The sequence below is a fragment of the Panthera uncia genome, assembly GCF_023721935.1.
Source record: "Panthera uncia isolate 11264 chromosome B3 unlocalized genomic scaffold, Puncia_PCG_1.0 HiC_scaffold_1, whole genome shotgun sequence".
In the NCBI taxonomy this organism is placed as follows: Eukaryota; Metazoa; Chordata; class Mammalia; order Carnivora; family Felidae; genus Panthera; species Panthera uncia.
Genome location: NW_026057582.1, coordinates 71,314,482 through 71,333,241, shown reverse-complemented (window position 1 = coordinate 71,333,241; position 18,760 = coordinate 71,314,482). Strand labels below are relative to the sequence as shown.

Here is an 18,760-nt window from a genome sequence, read left to right as displayed (position 1 = left end):
TCCCAGCTAGATTCCTGTAAGTGGTTCCATTGGGTCAGGAGGAAGGGAGTCTACAAAGTTTCCCCCAGGTAAGAAATTCTCCTGGGAAGGTGCAAAGGTGGAAACAGCACAGAATTTATGGGCATATTGCTTGGCAGAAGTTACAGTAAAAAGGCCGATAAAAAAATAAGACAACCAGATTTGGAAGTTTGTATCTGAAACAATAAACAAAAGTGAACCACTTGTAGGTTCTTTAGAACTAAATGCTATCAGAGAAAAACACTTCCAGCAGATCAAATAGGAGAGGCATGAAGTAATGAAATTTTGATTTTGGGTGGTGACGGTGAAAACAACTTCAACTAATCTTTAAGACTTGAAGAACTGTATTAAAAGGGCAAACAGAAGTAATGAAATTTTGATTTTGGGTGGTGACGGTGAAAACAACTTCAACTAATCTTTAAGACTTGAAGAACTGTATTAAAAGGGCAAACAGAAAATAAATTCTTCTTTTAATGATTTCAGATTTTCCAGGCTGGACAGCCCAGAAACCACAGAATCCTAAGGTCTCAATAAACGTTACAGGGAAACTGTTAGTAAGCTACCTGACAATGAGAGATGGGGGACCGGCAGAATCTACTACATAATTAGTACAGCCCACAGCAAAATGAAAGTGCGAGGTGCTTGTTCAAAAAGCAGGCATTTCAGTCGGCGAGAGCAGACCATTAAACCATGAGTAGGGTCCAGTACAGAACGCACGCCAGTTAAGATGCCGGCTCTAGCGACCAGAAACGATAAGCTTGCACCTAGCGGTCTAGAGACCTAGAGGCGTCCTCGGGTCTGACCACACCCATTCTTGACCTCAGGGGCCCAGGGAGAGTTAACAACACTTATAAAAGAGCGCGGACTAGAGGCGCTGAAGTGCAGCTTGGACCCCGGACCTTTGCACTTGGAGCGGCGAGGTCACTCGACTTCCAGCCTGGGAGAAGATCCCGAGACGTAGCACGTCCTGGCCTTGGACTCAGCCGCTTACTCATAAACCCCGAGGAAGGGTAGGAGGCGGCGCTCGTGCACTCGCTGGACTCCCAGAGTGGAGGAGGCACGCCGGAGACCGAGGGTCTAGGGAAGGTCTGCAAATCCCGGAGAGCCGTGAGGCTTCCAAGGGGAACAGACGGAACCGGAAAGGTCCCTAGAAACCCACGGGTGTGTCAGGGAGCGTCTGCAAAGACCGCGAAGGGAAGCCAGGAGTCATCTGAAAAGTTGCCAAAGCAACTAAAGGGTGGTCTAGAAAGAGTAGTCCCCACAAAACAAGGCTTCCGGAAGCTAAACCCGGAAGCGAGGATGTGGAGGCCTAGATCCCCTTGTGTGACGTGATCACATCCCAAAGGCACCGGTCACCCCTTAGGGCTGGGCTGACTGAAGCTACCGCCAGCAAAATAAGGCTGGAGCCGGGTCGGGAGGAAGGCGAAAGGGAGGCCCTTAGAGATCGTCTGAAAATTGCGAAGGCAAAAGAATTTTAGGGACCGACGGCAAATGGTATCCCTCGGTAAGACACCTCTAGGTAGCGAACCACCAATTTATTGCAAGCCCCGCCCCTCACCCATCAAGCCTAGTTCCGTTGTCTCCGAATCAGGAAGTAGCCGGTTCCCCACTACTCCTCCCAAGGAAGAGCGAACGCCCCACCTCGGTCGCGCGCTTTTCCTCCCCTCCCACCCTTCACGCACTTTCTCCCGCCCACCTGTCAATCACTGTGCTCAGCTGTCCAGTTGGCGGGCCAAGGGGGCGGGGCCGTCAGGGGCAACGCGTGACGTCTGCAGTCCTCCGGCCGGGAAGCCAGGAGATGCATGACGAAGGAGGCGCGTGACGGAGGAGCAGTTGGCCAACGCTGCGGCCGCAGTCGGTGTAAACAAGGCCTCGCGCCGCTGTGGGTCCTGCGACCGCTCCCGGCTGGTGGGTGGTTTCGCGCGCGGCAGTAACCGCCGGCTTCAGTGGGAGGGGCTTCTCGGCTTCTCCCTGCCTCCCCCACTTGGCGTACACACCCCCAGCACACCACGTGGGCGTGAGGCGAGGAAGGAAGGGGTGTTAGGCTGAATTCTAACTTCATTGGTTGTCGCTGCTGCCGGCTTTCGCAAAGAAGCGCTCTGATTGGTCGGTAAGGGGGGCGTCGGGGGTCTCAGAGCCTTAAGGCTTCTGATTGGTTACATGAGATAAGCTAATGAGGCGCTTTCTTCCGCGAGGGGTTTTGATTGGTCGGCCAGAGAGGTTACCTGGGAATTCACCCACCTACTCCCCCCAGGGACTTTGATAGGTGAGTTTGAGGCAGAAAACTGAGAAATTCCTCTTCAAAGGATTCTCATTGATGAGCTAGGGTAGCTCCTTAGACTTCACTCTCTGATTTTTTTTTTTTTTTTTTTTTTTTTTTTGCTTCACAGGATTGGGGAAGGTTTGTGGTCCTGAAGCCTTGGGAGTTGTCACAGGCTAAAGAGAAGGGATCTCAGTCCCTAGGAAGGGTCGCCCTCCTAGAGATAGCTACCGCTCTATCTCAGGAGACACTGGTGTTTCTAGAGCAGGCTTTGCTTTCATCAAACCCAAGGAGGTGACACGAGGAGTCCCTGCACAGGACCTAATGATGCTGTGATCAGAAGATGGGATCACGGAACAGCAGTAGCGCAGGAACTGGGTCCGGAGACCCCTCTGAGGGCTTGCCCCGAAGAGGGGCTAGCCTGCGTCGGAGTGAGGAAGAGGAAGAGGAGGATGAAGATGTGGATCTGGCCCAGGTACTGGCCTATCTCCTCCGCAGGTAACTTACCCTCTGATGTGTCCCCACCAGGGACCACCACAGTCCCTTGATCCCAACTCCAGGCAGTGAAGTTAAAGAGGATAGGGAATGGGATTAGCCCAGACCAGCTGTTCTGTTTGAGCTTCCCTTCTGGACATTCATGGCACTCATCTCAATACACAACAAGAGTAGTTCTTAATTAGGGAGGGTCACGAAGACAAACTCACTTCTGTGTTTGAGGGAACTGTTCAGGGGAGCCTCTCTAGCTGTTTCTACACAAATGTAAGCTGTTTTCCAAGTAAGTAAAAAATAAAATGAAAATGGGGCCCTGATGGAAAAGGAGTGATGTGAGGGGTAAAGAGAAGAGCTGGGGAGGTGGGTGTTCAACTTCTGTGAAGTTATTGACATGTGATATGAGGCCATGTGGACTTACTTGAAAAACAAGTTTAAATTAACCTAACTCTAACCCTGTTCTTGAGGAAAGAATGCTTTGAGGAAATTGACCACCAGCACTTAACCAAAAAGGTTTGCCACTGGCTTTGTTTTTTAGCTGTAGCTCCTTGGGAAGAAGACAAGCCTGGGGATCCCTTTAGTTCTATTCTGGACTCCTCAGGCAAGAGGCTCAGAAGGAAATGCTCTTAGAACTTTTAGCTCTCTAGGAAGTCAGTTTAGTAGGTTTGTCAACATCCACGGAGTGTTGCAGTTCTCCGCTCCTGCTGTAAGCATGAAGATTCATTTCCTACAGTATCTTATAGGAGACTGAAAATTACAGCCAAGGTCTAGTCAGCCTCAAACTTCAAAACAGGGACAGTGTAGGGTTTGAGTAGTAGGTGGATAGCCATTGACTCTGAATTTGGTTGGTTTGGGGAAGGGATCCTCCCTTTTATCATGGGCATCTCTCCATAGAGGCCAAGTGAGGTTGGTGCAGGGAGGAGGTGCAGCAAATTTACAACTCATCCAGGCCCTCTCAGACTCGGAGGAAGAGCATGACAGTGCCTGGGATGGCCGTCTTGGGGACCGATACAACCCACCTGGTAAGAGGAAAGGCAGACTGAGACCCTAACATTGGAAGACTTTCATTAGAAAATCCTTTTTCTTTTCTTTTTCTTTTCTTTTTTCTTTTTTTTTTTTTTCTTTTTTTTTTTTGTAAGAACATATGTTAAACTGAAATAAGATGAGATAACTCAGGGAATGAGGGAGCCTTCACAGCTGTAGTATATTCGGCCACATTGAGTGGGCTGGAGCACAGTTCTGCGGCTGCAAAACCTAGGATGAAACTTCTCCTTGATACTCACAGTGGACGCAACTCCTGACACCCGGGAGCTGGAATGCAATGAGATCAAGACACAAGTGGAATTGGCCACAGGGCGGCTGGGGCTTAGACGGGCAGCCCGGGAGCACAGCTTTCCTCAAATGCTGCACCAGGTAGGCCTCTCAACCTCTACCCAGCCTGGCAGCAGGCCTCCTGAGGAAGCCAGAAGCTCTGTCTGCCCCAGAGAAGAGGGAAATAAACTTTCCAAGGACGCCTCAAGTGCTGGAGCTGGAGACTTCTTAGCCAGTCTACATCGGAGTTTGGTGGGACACACTAGTGTGTGTGGTGTCTATTTCTGTAGCGAGAGCAATCTCTGGAGGAGGGGGCTTGGTGTGGCTGCAGTGGCCCTCTGTTTGTGCTAGCAATATTCCCCAATCCCTTCCTTTAGAGAGAACGGGGCCTCTGCCACCGGGGAAGCTTCTCCCTTGGAGAACGGTCTCGAATGATGTCTCAGTGAGTATGGGGCTTGGTGGAGAGACTCTAAGGGCCAGATAGGTTTTATCCCCTAAACTTTGAAGGGACAGGTATAAAAGGATGGTCAGGGATATTAAAGTTAAATGGGGTCAAAGTTTGAGAGTAAACAAACTGGAAAAGCGTAGGAACTGAGAAGATAAATGAATGTAAGAACAGGGATTATACCCCAGGCCAAAAGGGAAGTTCGCCCTCATACTCACACCCAGCTCTGTTAGGATTCTGCTAACCGGGATAATCTTCATCCTCAGCTTCCTTTACCTTCACTTTCCCTCTCCCTCCCCAGCTTCTTGCCCAACGATCTGGGTTTCACTGATACCTACTCTCAGAAAGCTTTCTGCGGCATCTACAGCAAAGATGGTCAGATCTTCATGTCTGCTTGCCAAGGTACCAGTCCCTGGTCCTACGAACTACCCTGAAACAAGGAATATACCCCCTGACTGAGGCTAGAAAGCCCCAGACTGAGGGAACGCTGACCCTGGGTTAGGATGCTTAGCCAGAACACATTCCCCATGATCAAGGGAAGATTCCACAGATGTACAGAGAAGGAGAGGTCAGATCTAGAGAGGATGCGAGAAGAGGGTTTCCTAATTCTGCCTGATCCCCACTTACCCAGACCAGACAATCCGACTGTATGACTGCCGGTATGGCCGCTTTCATAAATTCAAGAGCATCAAGGCCCGGGATGTAGGCTGGAGCGTACTGGACGTGGCCTTCACCCCTGATGGGAACCACTTCCTATATTCCAGCTGGTCTGATTACAGTGAGTATGCCCCAGACTTCTACTGGCTCTCCAGCCCAGGACCTGAGGTCTCCCGAATGCCCACGTCCATTGTGCCAGGACTTTATCCCTTCTCCTGGGAGGATCACTCCCAGGGTCTGACATCCTTGCCCTTTGTTCCATCTCCTGCCCAGCTTCACTTCCACCCTCCTTCCCCCAGCTCTGAAAGATTCTTGTCTCTCTTGCCTTTCTTAGTTCATATCTGCAACATCTACGGGGAGGGAGACACACACACTGCCCTGGATCTAAGGTACTGGCTTCCCTCCTTGGGCAGACTCATCAGAAACTTCTCAAGAGGAAGGCTCTCCAGGAGCAAACCTCCTGAACTGGAACTCCTGCTTAGAGGGAGAAAGTACACTGGTTGCAAGTGTCTCTGTGCGGATTCCTGGGAGGGAAGCGCCCATCCTTTTCAGCCAGAGGAGCAGGGTAAACCAGATGGTTGCGGGATTATTTCCGCGTCCTCACTGAGGTGATCCACATTCTGGCACGCATTAGCCGGACTTCCTTTTCCCCTTAGAAGTGTGCCTTACAATCCTCATCAGATTCTGTGCAGATCAACAAAGGCTGAGGGGAGTCCACTTAACCCAGTTCCTTCTATGCTCTATGCTCTTTTTAGGCCAGATGAGCGTCGCTTTGCTGTCTTTTCCATCGCTGTCTCCTCAGATGGACGGGAAGTGTTAGGAGGGTGAGTATTTGTAGGGGATGCACTCCTCAATTAATGAGGTAGGAGTTCTCCCAGAGACTGTACTGGACCCCACTGTGGAGAACAACCAGCCCTTCTCCAAGGTCAGGGTTTACGAGTTGCTTCACCTCTTGCTCACTGTTTCCCCAGCATGAGATGGGATGTCTCAAACCTGCTTGCAAAAACACAGCTAACTTTTTTCCCACCTCCTGTGTAAGAAGAGACCAGGGCTTGCCCCTCAGCAGGACTTTGCAACAAGGACTCTCTAGAGCATACACAGCATAAGTCCTCTCAGTTCTGGCTCCAGGACCCTCTTTATCCCTTCCCTTTCAGGGCCAATGATGGCTGCCTATACGTCTTTGATCGAGAACAGAACCGGCGCACCCTTCAGGTAATGTCCTTGAAACTTAGAGCCTCTGCTTCCTGGTCTTTGGCCTATTAGAAGACCTAGAAAGAGGTCCTAGGTGTTCTGGCTTCCTTCTTCGCTAGATTGAGTCCCATGAGGATGATGTGAATGCAGTGGCCTTTGCTGACATAAGCTCCCAAATCCTGTTCTCTGGGGGTGATGATGCCATCTGCAAAGTGTGGGATCGACGCACCATGCGGGAGGATGACCCTAAGCCCGTGGGTGCACTGGCTGGACATCAGGACGGCATCACCTTCATTGACAGCAAGGTGGGCAGGGAAGCAGAACCGCACAGCCAGGTTACAGTTGTCGAAGTGGACTGGCATGGAAACTCACCAAGCTCCTTATTAGCTAAGGTTTGCAAGAGCTGGAGTTTAGGGAAGGGACTTAAGCCAAGAAACATGAGCTCCATCTGTATTCACCAGTCCTCAAGGAGCAGGGCAGGGCTTTCTGTGGAAGGAAAGAAGACAATTAATCCAGGATAGAATAGGAGGCCCAGCCAGTCCCTGGGCAAAGAAGGGGAAACCTAGCCACGGGGTCAGGTCTGTGGTAGAATACCAATGGTGAGCTCACCTGGATGAAGAAAGAGGCAAGCTAAGTCAAAGGACTGACATTCTTCCCCCTCACCTGGAGAAGCAGAGCTGGACTGACAGACCCCGATATTTGCAAACTCTGATACCTTGTTCCCCATCTGGGGATTCACAGGGTGATGCCCGGTATCTCATCTCCAACTCCAAAGACCAGACCATCAAGCTCTGGGATATCCGACGCTTTTCTAGTCGGGAAGGTATGGAAGCCTCACGGCAGGCTGCCACACAGCAAAACTGGGACTACCGCTGGCAGCAGGTACCCAAAAAAGGTGAGAGCGGTAGGTAGAACCTGAGATCTGGAGAATAAAGAGTCAGGGGTGGTAGTTAAAATAATTAACCCCTGGTAAAGCCTGGCATGGGCACAGTGGATGTGACCGTAGCCTGGGTCCCTCCCCCCAACTCCCTCTTGCTAGGCGTGAAGTCTTTGCTGAACTCTGGGGAGAGTTGGGGTTCCCGGGGCTGGGGCTCACTCAGAAACAACCAATACAAAAAGTATTTCAGTATCTTCACAACCAGCATGCTGAGCCATATTGGTGAACGTTAGGTGGGGAAGGAGCCACCAGTCGGAGACTGGAAAGGCAGTCATCTGTAAGCATCAGTCTTTGCTGAGGACTGATGATACAGGAGAATCCAGACTCCCTAACCTAGGGCTCTCCATGCATCCCTACCCAGCCTGGCGGAAACTGAAACTCCCAGGAGACAGCTCCTTGATGACCTACCGGGGCCATGGGGTGCTGCATACCCTTATCCGTTGCCGATTCTCCCCCACCCATAGCACCGGCCAGCAGTTCATCTATAGTGGCTGCTCTACTGGCAAAGTTGTCGGTAAGGATTGTGTCAGAAGAGGGGGCCTTGGGAAAGGCAGGAATATTTCTCTGGCATTGCGCCTGTTACCGGTAACCACCTTAAATGTCTTAATGGTGACTATAAGTGAGATTTAATTCAGTTTGGAGCAGGTTAGGCTTAGGGAAGTAGAAAACATTGTATTCACTAGCACTTTTTTTTTTTTTTTTTTTAAGAGAGAGTTCAAGTGTGGAAGGGGCAGAGGGAGAGGGAGAAAGAGAATCTCCAGCAGGCTCCACGCCCAGCGTGAGCCAGACGCAGGCTCAATCCCATGACCCTGGAATCATGACGTGAGCCGAAATCAAAAGTCAGATGCTTAACCGACTGAGCCACCCAGACACCCTAACGTGTTAAATTAAGAAAAGGAACATAGGGGCACCTGGGTGGCTCAGTCACTTAAGCATCTGACTTTCGATTTCGGCTCAGGTCATGATCTCCTGGTTCGTGAGTTCGAGCCCCACGTCAGGGTCCGTGCTGACAGCTCGGAGCCTCGAGCCTGCTTCAGCTTCTGTGTCTCCCTCTCTCTCTACCCCTGCCCACTCACCTTCTGTTTCTCTCTCTCTCAAAATAAATAAACATTAAAAGAAGGAACATAGGCTTCTATTTAGTAAATATAATAATAGATTGCCAAAAATATACTTAGTTCTATTTTTTTAGCCTGTCAAGGAAAGAAAGAGATTGCAGATGAAAAGCCGGGGCAGGGGGGCGGAAATGGAGGGCAGGGACAAATAGGACGACACAAGAAGACAAGCTCATAGTAAAGGACATGCAGTCATTAAAGCAGAAAGTGTGCAGAAAGACACAAATACATGTACAGCTATGAGGAGCCTAAGACAGTGCCATACCTAGGGAGGCACTCAGGGGCCCACTCAGAAAGGAAGATGCACCCCTGTCCAGAAGACTCCAGAAGGCTCAGGTGTCTGTGCAGATAGCCCATTGTTCACTTTTGTTGTGCCTTCCATATCTTATGGGTTTCATAGAAAATTGTTGTAAAGAGCTTTAAAGCCACATTACATTTTCTTAACTTTTGACCCTGTTAAGTTTAGGTAAGGGCCAGGGAGAGGTATCCAAGCTCTGCCAGACCACACACTCAAGCCGAGGTAGGGAAAAGAAAGAGAAATTACATCATCCTCTGGTGTGGGCTTTGCTCCCTGCAAAAGTGGGGAAATTGCCCTAGAGGTAAGCAGTACAGTTCAGGAACTGTGAGGGGTATTTAGAAGGTACTCTGGCAGCCCCGTCTCCACTCTGACCTTCCCTGGACAGTGTACGATCTCCTCAGTGGCCACATCGTGAAGAAGCTGACCAACCACAAGGCCTGCGTGCGTGACGTCAGCTGGCACCCCTTTGAGGAAAAGATTGTCAGCAGTTCGGTGAGGTGGCAGGGGTTGGGGGGCCAGTGCATGTCTGGGACTTGGACCTAGGCAGGGCAGCACCCCCTGACTACTTGCCACCTTCTGCCCTGCAGTGGGATGGGAACCTGCGTCTCTGGCAGTACCGCCAGGCCGAGTACTTCCAGGACGACATGCCAGAATCTGAGGAGCCCCTCAGCGCCCCTGCCCCAGTGCCCCACCCCTCTGCAGCCTTTTCCTCACCCCAGTAGACCTGATCTCCAGCCCCATACACCGGTGAGCCTCTTACAAGCTCTCTGCCTCCTCCCTTCCGGGAGATCTGTGGGGGAATCCCTGGCATTGGATGGGGAGGAGCACAAGCCCAGGCTTTGGGGCCCTAGCTGAGCCCTAGAAGGGCCTCCCCAAGGGGCAGAGTAACTCTGTCTCCTCATGTGCTCACACCCAGTGGCTTGGGTGTCTATCTCTGGCCAGGGTTTGGCAGGACTGCCATTATCTGGGGTGTGGCCTTTGTCAGCAGGAGAACTGTCCTGAGTGTTTTTAATCATGTTTGGATGTTAAGTGTTAGCTCCTAGAATAGATGCCCGGGGCCAGGTCTGAACTGAGCTGTCAGCCAGACCCTTCCCTGGCCTTCATGTTGAGGATTAGACTGGCCAATCCGAGGGCCAGGCATCCTGGCCCTTCTTCCAGAGGTCCTGAAGGCTAGAGCTCTAGCCGTTTAGGGGAGGGTGGGATGAGTAAGGCATATCATTAGCACCCTCCTGGGTGGGAATTAGATCTTCTCTCTCTATGTCTGGGTCTTTGGGGTGGGACAGGTTGTGGTGTGAGAGGCTCCATGTGGCCCCACACAGGGCAGGCCCTCCCTTCCCAGACTTCCATCATGCTGGAGGCCAGCAGCTTCAAGGAGGGATGTTGAAGTAGGACTCCTTCGTCCTCTGACTGGCTTTGGCTCCCTCAATAAATTCTCTGTGGGAACCTGGCTCAGTGTCTGTCTCTGTCTCATTCTTTTTCCTGTCTAAGGCCTTTTATCCTCTCACTTCAAGAAAGTAGTATCCACAAAGCCTTCAGATATGCTTCTCTGTAGGAGAAAACACCCCTTTGATGCCCCCAAGATGAAGAGAAATGCCAAAATCATTTGTTAACTGTGCTCTGCAACAGGCAACTCCCTCACTGAACTCAGAAACTTCCAGCAAGTAGAAATTGAGATAGCAGGAAGTAAGTGCATTTTAGATTAGAACCTGGAACACCCACATCAGCTTTGTTCTGGGGCTGGCCTTGGAGCTGGTCCGGTCTATGAGAAGTAGCTCAGAGCCAGAGAGGACTGGATGGGCACTGATGCCAGGCCCCATCTGGGTGCTTCACACCGAGGACCTCATCCACCCTCACAGCCACCCTTTGTACAGGTGAGGAAATGGCAATGTGAAGAGGTCAGGCAACATGCCCCAGATATAATAGATTGCCAAAAATATCTTTGGGGTGGGACAGAGCAAACCCATGGTTTATGATCAGAAGGAGAGTTGGTTAGGGTCCACACCCAGCTCTGATCTACCTTTCTTTGTGATATTTCATTATCCCTAATGCAATTTGCAAACCAGCACACACACCTCCAAGTGTTCTCAAAGACACAGCAAGGGGTAAAAGGGATTCGTCTTTCACAGCAAAACAGGTAGTTATAAAAGAGTAGATTCTCCAGCTGCTCGGCCCACATGTGATCTCTTTCCTCTGACTGATCTGCCTAATGTGAAACTATCATGCCTGTCTCCCTTCCTACTGGCCCTCCTCATTCCCCTTCTGTCACTGCACCCCAGAGATGCCACCCATCTCACGCAGAACCTGTATTACCTCCAGAGCGCCAAAACTTAGAAGCAAATTACAATTTTTAATATCCTCAAAGTCTCCTTTAATCAAGGCCTCAAGGACCATCTATTCTTCTTATCAAGAGATGAATTTCCAGGGCGCCTGGGTGGCTCAGTCAGTTAAGCATCTGACTTCGGCTCAGGTCATGATCTCATGGTTCATGGGTTCCAGCCCTGTGTCAGGCTCTGTGCTGACAGCTCAGAGCCTGGAACCTGCTTCAGATTCTGTGTCTCCCTCTCTCTCTGCCACTCTCCTACTTGTGCTCCATCCACCTCTCTCTCTCTCTCCCTCTCTCTCTCTCTTTCTCAAAAATAAACATTAAAAATGTGTTAAGAAAAAAAGATGAATTTCCAATACAATTTTAACTTATTAATTATCAGAAATATGTGAAATCTGACGATTGGATAAAGAAGAGGTATACATAAATATACAATGGAATATTACTTGGAATATTACTTTCAGAAAGAATGAAATCTTGTAATGATGTGGATGGAGGTAGAGTGTATTATGCTAAGTGAAATAAATTGGTCAGAGAAAGACAAATACATGATTTCACTCATACGTGGAATTTAAGAAACAAAACAGATGAACATAGGAGAAGGGGTGGGGAGAGAAGAGAGGGAAACCACAAGAGGCTCTTAATGATAGAGAACAAACTATGGATTGATGGAGGTGGGTGGGGGATGGGCTAGATGGGTAATGGGTACTAAGGAGGGTACTTGTTGGGATGAGGACTGGGTGTTGCATGGAAGTGATGAATCACCAAATTCTCCGGAAACCAATATTGCACTGTATGTTAACTAACTAAAAAAAAAATTTTTAACCAAAGTTTAAATTAAAAAAAAACCAAAGCTACAAAAAAAAGTGAAATCTTTGCTGTACTAATTATACATTTTATATTACTAACAATTATTATGAAAACTTTATCCAGAAGAAAAACGTTTTAATTTCAGGGCCTTATGAACACAAGAAATATTTAAAAATTAACTTTCAGGGCACCTGGGTGGCTCAGTCGATTAAGTGTCTCGATTTCGGCTCAAGTCATGATCTCATGGTTCATGGGATTGAGCCCCACGTCGGGCTCTGCATTGGCAGCACAGAGGCTGCTTGGGACTCTCTCTCTCTCTCAAAATAACTTCAAAAAAATTAAAATTAAGTTTCAAGTTACAGACTTTTTTTGGCAGAGACATGTGATCAATAAAAGACTTTCAGAGGGCGCCTGGATGACTGAGTCGGTTGAGCATCTGACTTTGGCTCAGGTCATGATCTCACAGCTCGTGAGTTCGAGCCCTGTGTCCGGCTCTGTGCTGACAGCTCGGAGCCTGGAGCCTGTTTCGGATTCTGTGTCTCCCTCTCTCTCAATGTGAAACTATCTCACATTCTGTCTCTCTCTCTCTCTCAAAAATAAACATAAAAAAATTAATAAAAAATAAAGAACTTTCAGGCACAAAAACATTAGGATAAATTCTGTAGGGGAAGTCTAATAGAAATATGATTTCTGACTATTAAGATCTTGTCACTTGTTTTTTAAGTGGATAATGGTAAGATATATAGTCACTGTAGGGTTTAGATTCCATTGGGTATATTTAAAAGAGTGATCTATAGAAAATGCGTTGGAAATTATGTTCTGTGCAACTATTTAAAATTACAATGAGGGGCGCCTGGGTGGCTCAGTCGGTTAAGCGTCCGACTTCGGCTCAGGTCATGATCTCACGGTCCATGAGTTTGAGCCCCGCGTCGGGCTCTGTGCTGACAGCTTAGAGCCTGGAGCCTGCTTCAGATTCTGTGTCTCCCTCTCTCTCTGACCCTCCCCTGTTCATGCTCTGTCTCTCTCTGTCTCAAAAATAAATAAAACATAAAAAAATTTTTTTTTAATTACAATGAAAATTTTTTGTCAACTTAAAAATGTGTGAGAGGTTCTATAGGTCTTCATGTTGGGTCCATAAACAGGAACTATGTCGAGGTATGGCTTTAGGATCTGAAAGGAATCAGATTGATTAGTCAATGTTGGTCAGTTTATGAATGAGGGCACGGAGGACCAAGGAAGATTAGTTGATTTTCCCAAAGTCACACAGTTCAGAACCCAGGGGTACTTGCTTGCTCATTCTTTTCACTACTTCATGGGCCTCCACTGTGCTCTGAAAACCCACCACAGTTTTGTGGAATGAGGAAGGCAGACAAAAAAAGTATCCCAGAACAGTTACTGAATAAGAGGGATGTCCCTTGGTTAGGTTGCTCTCCTCCTTGTGGTTCTAGCCCCAGGGGTCAGGCTGGGAGGCCAGTGTGGGGCTTAGGACCCAGGGTAACTGGCAGGTGGACACAACCTAAGGTTTTGATGGACTCCAAGCTGGGGATTTTTGTAGGGTCTCCACTCCCACCCCCATCACATGGTACTAAGCCTAATCTTTGGGGTTCTGAAAGTCCAACCGGGGCTGCCACCATCTCTCATACAGTACGCCTTTCATCAGACACTTCGATTTCATGTGTTGGCCATCATAATAAACACCAAGGAATGGGGGGTGCCTGGGTGGCTCAGTCCATCAAGTGCCAGACTCTTGGTTTTGGCTCAGGTCATGACCTCTCAGCTTCATGGGTCTGAGCCCTGCATCCAGCTCTGCACTGGCAGTGCAGAAACTGCATGGGCTTCTCCCTCTCCTCTCTGCCCCTCCCCCACTCATGCTGTCTCTCTCTCTCTCTCTCTCTCAAAATAAATAAACTTCAAGATTCTCTCTCCCTCTGCCCCTCTCCCCCCGCTCAGTCTCAGTAAAATTTAAAAAAAAAAAAAAAATCTGGGTCTGTTTCATCAGTGGGATCTAGCTCCTCTCCTGAATCAGGATGCATGAGATGTCTGTGCACAGCACGGTGTCCAACTCAGGCAGAGGAGGCACATCAGCAGGGGTATCCACTTAGGTGCACTGTGACCTGAGGGGCTTGACCCAGCCCCAGCCCCTGTCTGGTGTGAGGAGCTCTGAGGGGCTAGTTTGGCCCTACATAAACCATGGTGGTTATGCAATGCACCAGACATCAGATCTAACGTGAGACCATTCTTTGTGGGGTTTTTTTTGTTTGTTTTTTAGTTAAAAAAAAAAAAAAAGTTATCATCTTGAGAGAGAGAGAGAGAGATCATGCAAGCTAAGCGAGAGCTAGATGGAGGGCTTGATCCCACAACCCTGGGATCATGACTGAGCCACAATCAGGAGTCAGATGCTCAACCAACTGAGCCACCGGTGGGGTGCCCCCAGACACAGATATTTTTAATGATTTCCAAGATTTAGTTAATCTGAATCTTCATGACCCCTGATTTCCCTGTGGAGCAAACAAAGTAAATTTGGGGTGGGGTGGGGGTGACTGGCTGATCAAACAAAGACAGGCAGACCCAGGCAGACTGTGGACAAAGACAACACTGAACAGTAGACCTTACCCTCCAACAAGAACTAGAACAGGGTTGGAGCTGGGGACACAAACCTAGAGAGTCAAGGGGACACAGGGCTAACAGGAAAGGACACAGGCCACTGTCAGGACACACATCTAAGGCTAGGACCCTGCTGACGTGGCAGCCCTCCGCCCTGGCCCCTTGCTGCCCCCCGCCCCTCTCCCCCGCCTGCCAGCTGCCAACAGGGCTCTGCCCTGTGTCTGCCACACCTGTCACTGCCTGTCCTTGTCCAGGGGGGGCCCCATCAGCCCCTCCTCAGCTGCCCAGCAGAGCAAGCAGTTAGTGGGGAGGGGAGGGAACATGGAGCGGGGGCCGGTGGTGGGGGCAGGGCTGGGGGCCGGGGCCCGAATCCGGGCACTGCTGGGCTGCCTGGTCAAGGTGCTGCTCTGGGTGGCCTCTGCCTTGCTGTACTTTGGAAGTGAACAGGCTGCCCGGCTCCTGGGCAGCCCCTGCTTACGGCGCCTCTACCATGCCTGGTTGGCAGCAGTGGTCATCTTTGGGCCCCTTCTGCAGTTCCATGTCAACCCTCGGACTATCTTCGCCAGCCACGGCAACTTCTTCAACATGTGAGTCCACTTGAGGCTGTAGGCGCCGGCTCCCTGTGCTCTGAGATCCCAGCTCCCTCCTCCAGGCTTCTGTCCTCCTGCCAGTCTGGACACTAAAAATAGGCTAGGAGGTTGAGGAGAAATTGGGAGGAGGGGGAGGGGAACAGAGTTGTGGGGTACAGGGGAAATCAGGAGCAGGGCTGAAGAGGAAATATGGGTCCTAGAAGGCTGAATGGGCCTCTAAGGAGATGGCAAAGTTTAAGTGAATGGGGGTGGGTAGGGGGAGGAAATGGAACCAGAGATGATATGCAGGACTGGGAACAGCAGTGATGGGAACACAGACGGGGTGGGAGATGGGGCTTGAGGGGTCCCAATAGCCTCCCTTCTCCTGTGCCCACAGAAAGTTTGTGAATTCGGCATGGGGCTGGACGTGCACCTTCCTGGGGGGCTTCGTGTTGCTGGTGGTGTTCCTGGCTACCCGGCGCGTGGCGGTGACTGCCCGGCACCTGAGCCGGCTGGTGGTGGGGGCCGCAGTGTGGCGGGGGGCCGGCAGGGCCTTCCTGCTCATCGAGGACCTGACTGGTTCCTGCTTCGAGCCTCTGCCCCAGGGCCTGCTGCTGCACGAGCTTCCCGACCGCCGCAGCTGCCTGGCAGCCGGCCACCAGTGGCGGGGCTACACGGTCTCCTCCCACACCTTCCTGCTCACCTTCTGCTGTCTGCTCATGGCTGAGGAAGCCGCTGTGTTCGCCAAGTACCTGGCCCATGGGCTGCCAGCCGGGGCGCCCCTACGCCTAGTCTTCCTGCTCAACGTGCTGCTGCTGGGCCTCTGGAACTTCTTGCTGCTCTGTACCGTCATCTATTTCCACCAGTATACTCACAAGGTGGTGGGTGCTGCAGTGGGGACCTTTGCCTGGTACCTCACCTATGGCAGCTGGTATCATCAGCCCTGGTCTCCAGGGAGCCCGGGCCACGGGCTCTTCCCTCGGCCCCACTCCAGCCGCAAGCATAACTGAAAGAAATAAAGGCAAATCAGGCCTAAGTCTGGCTCTTCTCATCATTTGGTTGGGAGGACTCAGAAACGGTGAGAAGGATAAGAAAAGAATCAGGCAGTCTCGCGTTCCTCAACCATTTCTTGCTGTTATGGACTTTGAATATCCTTCCTTATGCTTGATCTCCATCCCTCCTGCTGTCCTTTTAGTCTCCCAGTCCTTGCAGACTTCAAGCTACATGGAGGGTTTTGCTGTCAAGGAATGGTGATGTTAGAGCAGGTAAAAGTGCCCTTAGGTATGGGCAGCACTCCTGCTGGGCAGGTGCTTCATCTCTAGCCTGGCTGATTTGTTTTTCCTGCCTCCTGCACTGAATCCCACCCTCCGCCTTCCTCAGGGGCCTGTCTATCTGGGCACATTTATTTAACAGGTATTTATTGAGCCAAGCAGAGTTCCATGCCTTATGAATGAGACAAGGTTTCTGGAGGACCTGGGTGGCTTGGTCAGTTAAGCATCCTACTTGACTTCAGCTCGGGTCATGATCTCACAGTTCGTGAGATGGAGCCCTGAGTCGGGCTCTGCACTGACAACACAGAGCCTGCTTGGGATTCTCTCTCTCTCCCTCTCTCTGTCCCTCCCCTGCTCGCATTCTCTCTCTCTCAAAATAAATAGACATTTAAAAATAATAATTATAAATCAAAAGCAAAAAAAAAAAAAAAAAGACAAGGTTTCTGCTCTTTGGAGGCTTATGGGTTAATGGGGGAGGCAGATGATAAACTCACAAATAATGGCAAATGCTTCTATTGTGCTTACAATGTGCCAGGCACAGTTCTAAGTGTTTCTAAGTTCTTCATATAAATTAAGACATTTAGCCCTCATAACAACACCAACACTATCAGGTAGGTTTGGTGGTATTCCTATTGTACAGTTGTGAAAACTGAGATACAGAGGTTAAGTAACTTGTTCACAGCTAGTAAATATCAAAGTCAGGATTATAAACCCACATGATGTGGGTCCATTGTCTGTGCTCTAAATTGAGGACCAGCAACTACAGCCCTCCTGTGGCCAGTTTTTGTATGGCCTGAGAGTTAAGAAAAGTTTTTACATTAAAAAAAATTTGTATTTAGTTTATTTTTGAGAGAGAGAGATTGAACACAAGCGAGGAAGGGGTGGGGATAGAGGAGACACAGAATCCAAAGCAGGCTCCAGGCTCTGAGCTGTCAGCACAGAGCCCGATGCAGGGCTCAAACTCACAAACCCTGAGATATGATCTGAGCTGAAGTCTGATGCTTAACCAGCTGAGCCACCCAGGCGCCCAGATTTTTAAGTTTTTAATGATTGAAAAAAAGAATATTCCATGATATGAGAAAATTACACAGAATTCAAAGTCCATTGTCCATAGATAGTTTTATTGGAACCTAGACATACTAATTCATTTAGGTATTCATTCATTCATACCTCCTGCAATGGCAGAGTCGTTACTACAGACACCATTGACCCACAAAGCCTAAATTATTTACTATCTGGCTTTTTACAGAAAAAGTTTGCCAACTCCTGGTCTAAACCACACTATCCGTGGAGCACCTGGGTGGCTGAGTCAGTTAAACATCCAACTTCGACTCAGGTCATGATCTCACCGTTGGTCGGTTAGAGTCCTGTGTCAGGCTCTGTGCTGACAGCTCAGAGCCTGAGCCTGCTTCAGATTCTGTGCCTCCCTCTCTCTCTGCCCCTCCCCTGCTTGCTCTCTTTCTCTCTCTCTCTTTCAAAAATAAACATTAAAAAAAATCTCTTAAACCACCACTATCCTCAAAAAAATAAATAAACTGGCTAATATCAGAGAGCTAAGTGCTATGAATGTACTAAAACAGGCTGGTTTGTAATAAAGACTTACTGGAGAGAGTTCCCTCTGGAGAGGGGACATTTCAACTGAGAACCTAAGGCAAGTAAAGGGTGTGTCAAGCAAAGGGATTATAGTAAGGGCAAAGGCCCTGAGGTAGGAATGAACACCAGACAGATTTAAGCAACAATGGAAGGCCCAGGTATTTGCAAGTGTAATGAAAGGGGAAAGCAGTGCAAAGTGAAGTTGAAAAACAGGTGACTGGCAGGCCAGGCAAGCCTTATGAGCCAGGAAAGCCCTTTAGATTTCATTCTAAGGTCAACAGGAAGCTGAGAAAGGGCTTTAAGCCAAGAGAGGGGTCTCATGCCACTGCTGTGCGGAGAGTATCGAGGGGTGTAGTCCACAACGGCCAGGAGAGAGTTGACCGGGGCCTGGGTTGGAGTGGTGACAGTGTCTTATGTCACCGCATGGGCCAGCAGATGCCCATGGAGCCAGGGCTATGTAGGGAGGCCAGAAAAGACGAAAGAGCGCCAGATAAGGCTTATCATGGTCCCAGCAGAGCAGGAGCAGAAGAGAACCAGCGGAACGCGGAGACAGGGAGATGGGAGGCGGGCACTGGCCTTGGCCGGCCTATGGGCTCCGGGAGGCGGGGAGGCGGGCCCGCGGTACGTGGGGACGCGAGGAGTTGAAAAAAAGCGGGGGGCGGGGCGGTGGCAGTAGGCTTCGAGTCCAAAGGCGGGAAGCTAGGCGGCGGGGTGGGAGTGGCTGAGCGTCGGGGGGCAGAGTTACGAGGTGGAGGCGGGCTGGCGCTGGTCGCCCCGCGGAGGTGGCGGTGGCAGTGCTCCTCTCGGCCTCCAGGGGGAGCCCCGCCGCGGCTGCAGCCCTCCCCCGCTCCACCCTCTCCTCTCCCCGTCTG

General features: G+C 50.1%; 3 protein-coding genes across 11 annotated transcripts in view; 2 read left to right on the top strand and 1 right to left on the bottom strand.

The window, feature by feature from the left end:
• Positions 1-1,796, bottom strand: part of NRL (neural retina leucine zipper) — a 30,187-nt gene extending 28,391 nt beyond the window's left edge. Inside the window, exon 1 of the mRNA XM_049613060.1 lies at positions 1,715-1,796. The gene's annotated coding sequence lies outside the window, so the exon portion shown is untranslated. The remainder of the gene's footprint in view (positions 1-1,714) is intronic.
• Positions 714-10,166, top strand: DCAF11 (DDB1 and CUL4 associated factor 11). Of its 9 annotated transcripts, none has more exons than XM_049613052.1 (15): positions 714-1,522; positions 2,409-2,776; positions 3,662-3,789; positions 4,053-4,180; positions 4,456-4,520; positions 4,825-4,925; positions 5,155-5,301; positions 5,515-5,569; positions 5,936-6,004; positions 6,335-6,392; positions 6,491-6,676; positions 7,113-7,266; positions 7,670-7,822; positions 9,104-9,210; positions 9,306-10,166. In XM_049613052.1, the coding sequence occupies exons 2-15, from the start codon at positions 2,622-2,624 to the stop codon at positions 9,438-9,440; spliced, it is 1,641 nt and encodes a 546-aa protein (XP_049469009.1). In that variant the 5' UTR covers positions 714-1,522; positions 2,409-2,621; the 3' UTR covers positions 9,441-10,166. The 9 variants fall into 9 exon arrangements, with proteins under 9 accessions (XP_049469009.1, XP_049469011.1, XP_049469005.1 ...); XM_049613054.1 differs by lacking the exon at positions 714-1,522 and adding an exon at positions 1,812-1,900; XM_049613048.1 differs by lacking the exon at positions 714-1,522 and adding an exon at positions 1,821-1,926 and having other exon boundaries at positions 2,570-2,753.
• Positions 10,167-14,761: 4,595 nt separating this feature from the next.
• On the top strand, positions 14,762-16,050 carry FITM1 (fat storage inducing transmembrane protein 1). The gene is made up of 2 exons (XM_049613061.1): positions 14,762-15,042; positions 15,422-16,050. The coding sequence occupies exons 1-2, from the start codon at positions 14,777-14,779 to the stop codon at positions 16,032-16,034; spliced, it is 879 nt and encodes a 292-aa protein (XP_049469018.1). The 5' UTR covers positions 14,762-14,776; the 3' UTR covers positions 16,035-16,050.
• Positions 16,051-18,760: the final 2,710 nt, after the last annotated feature.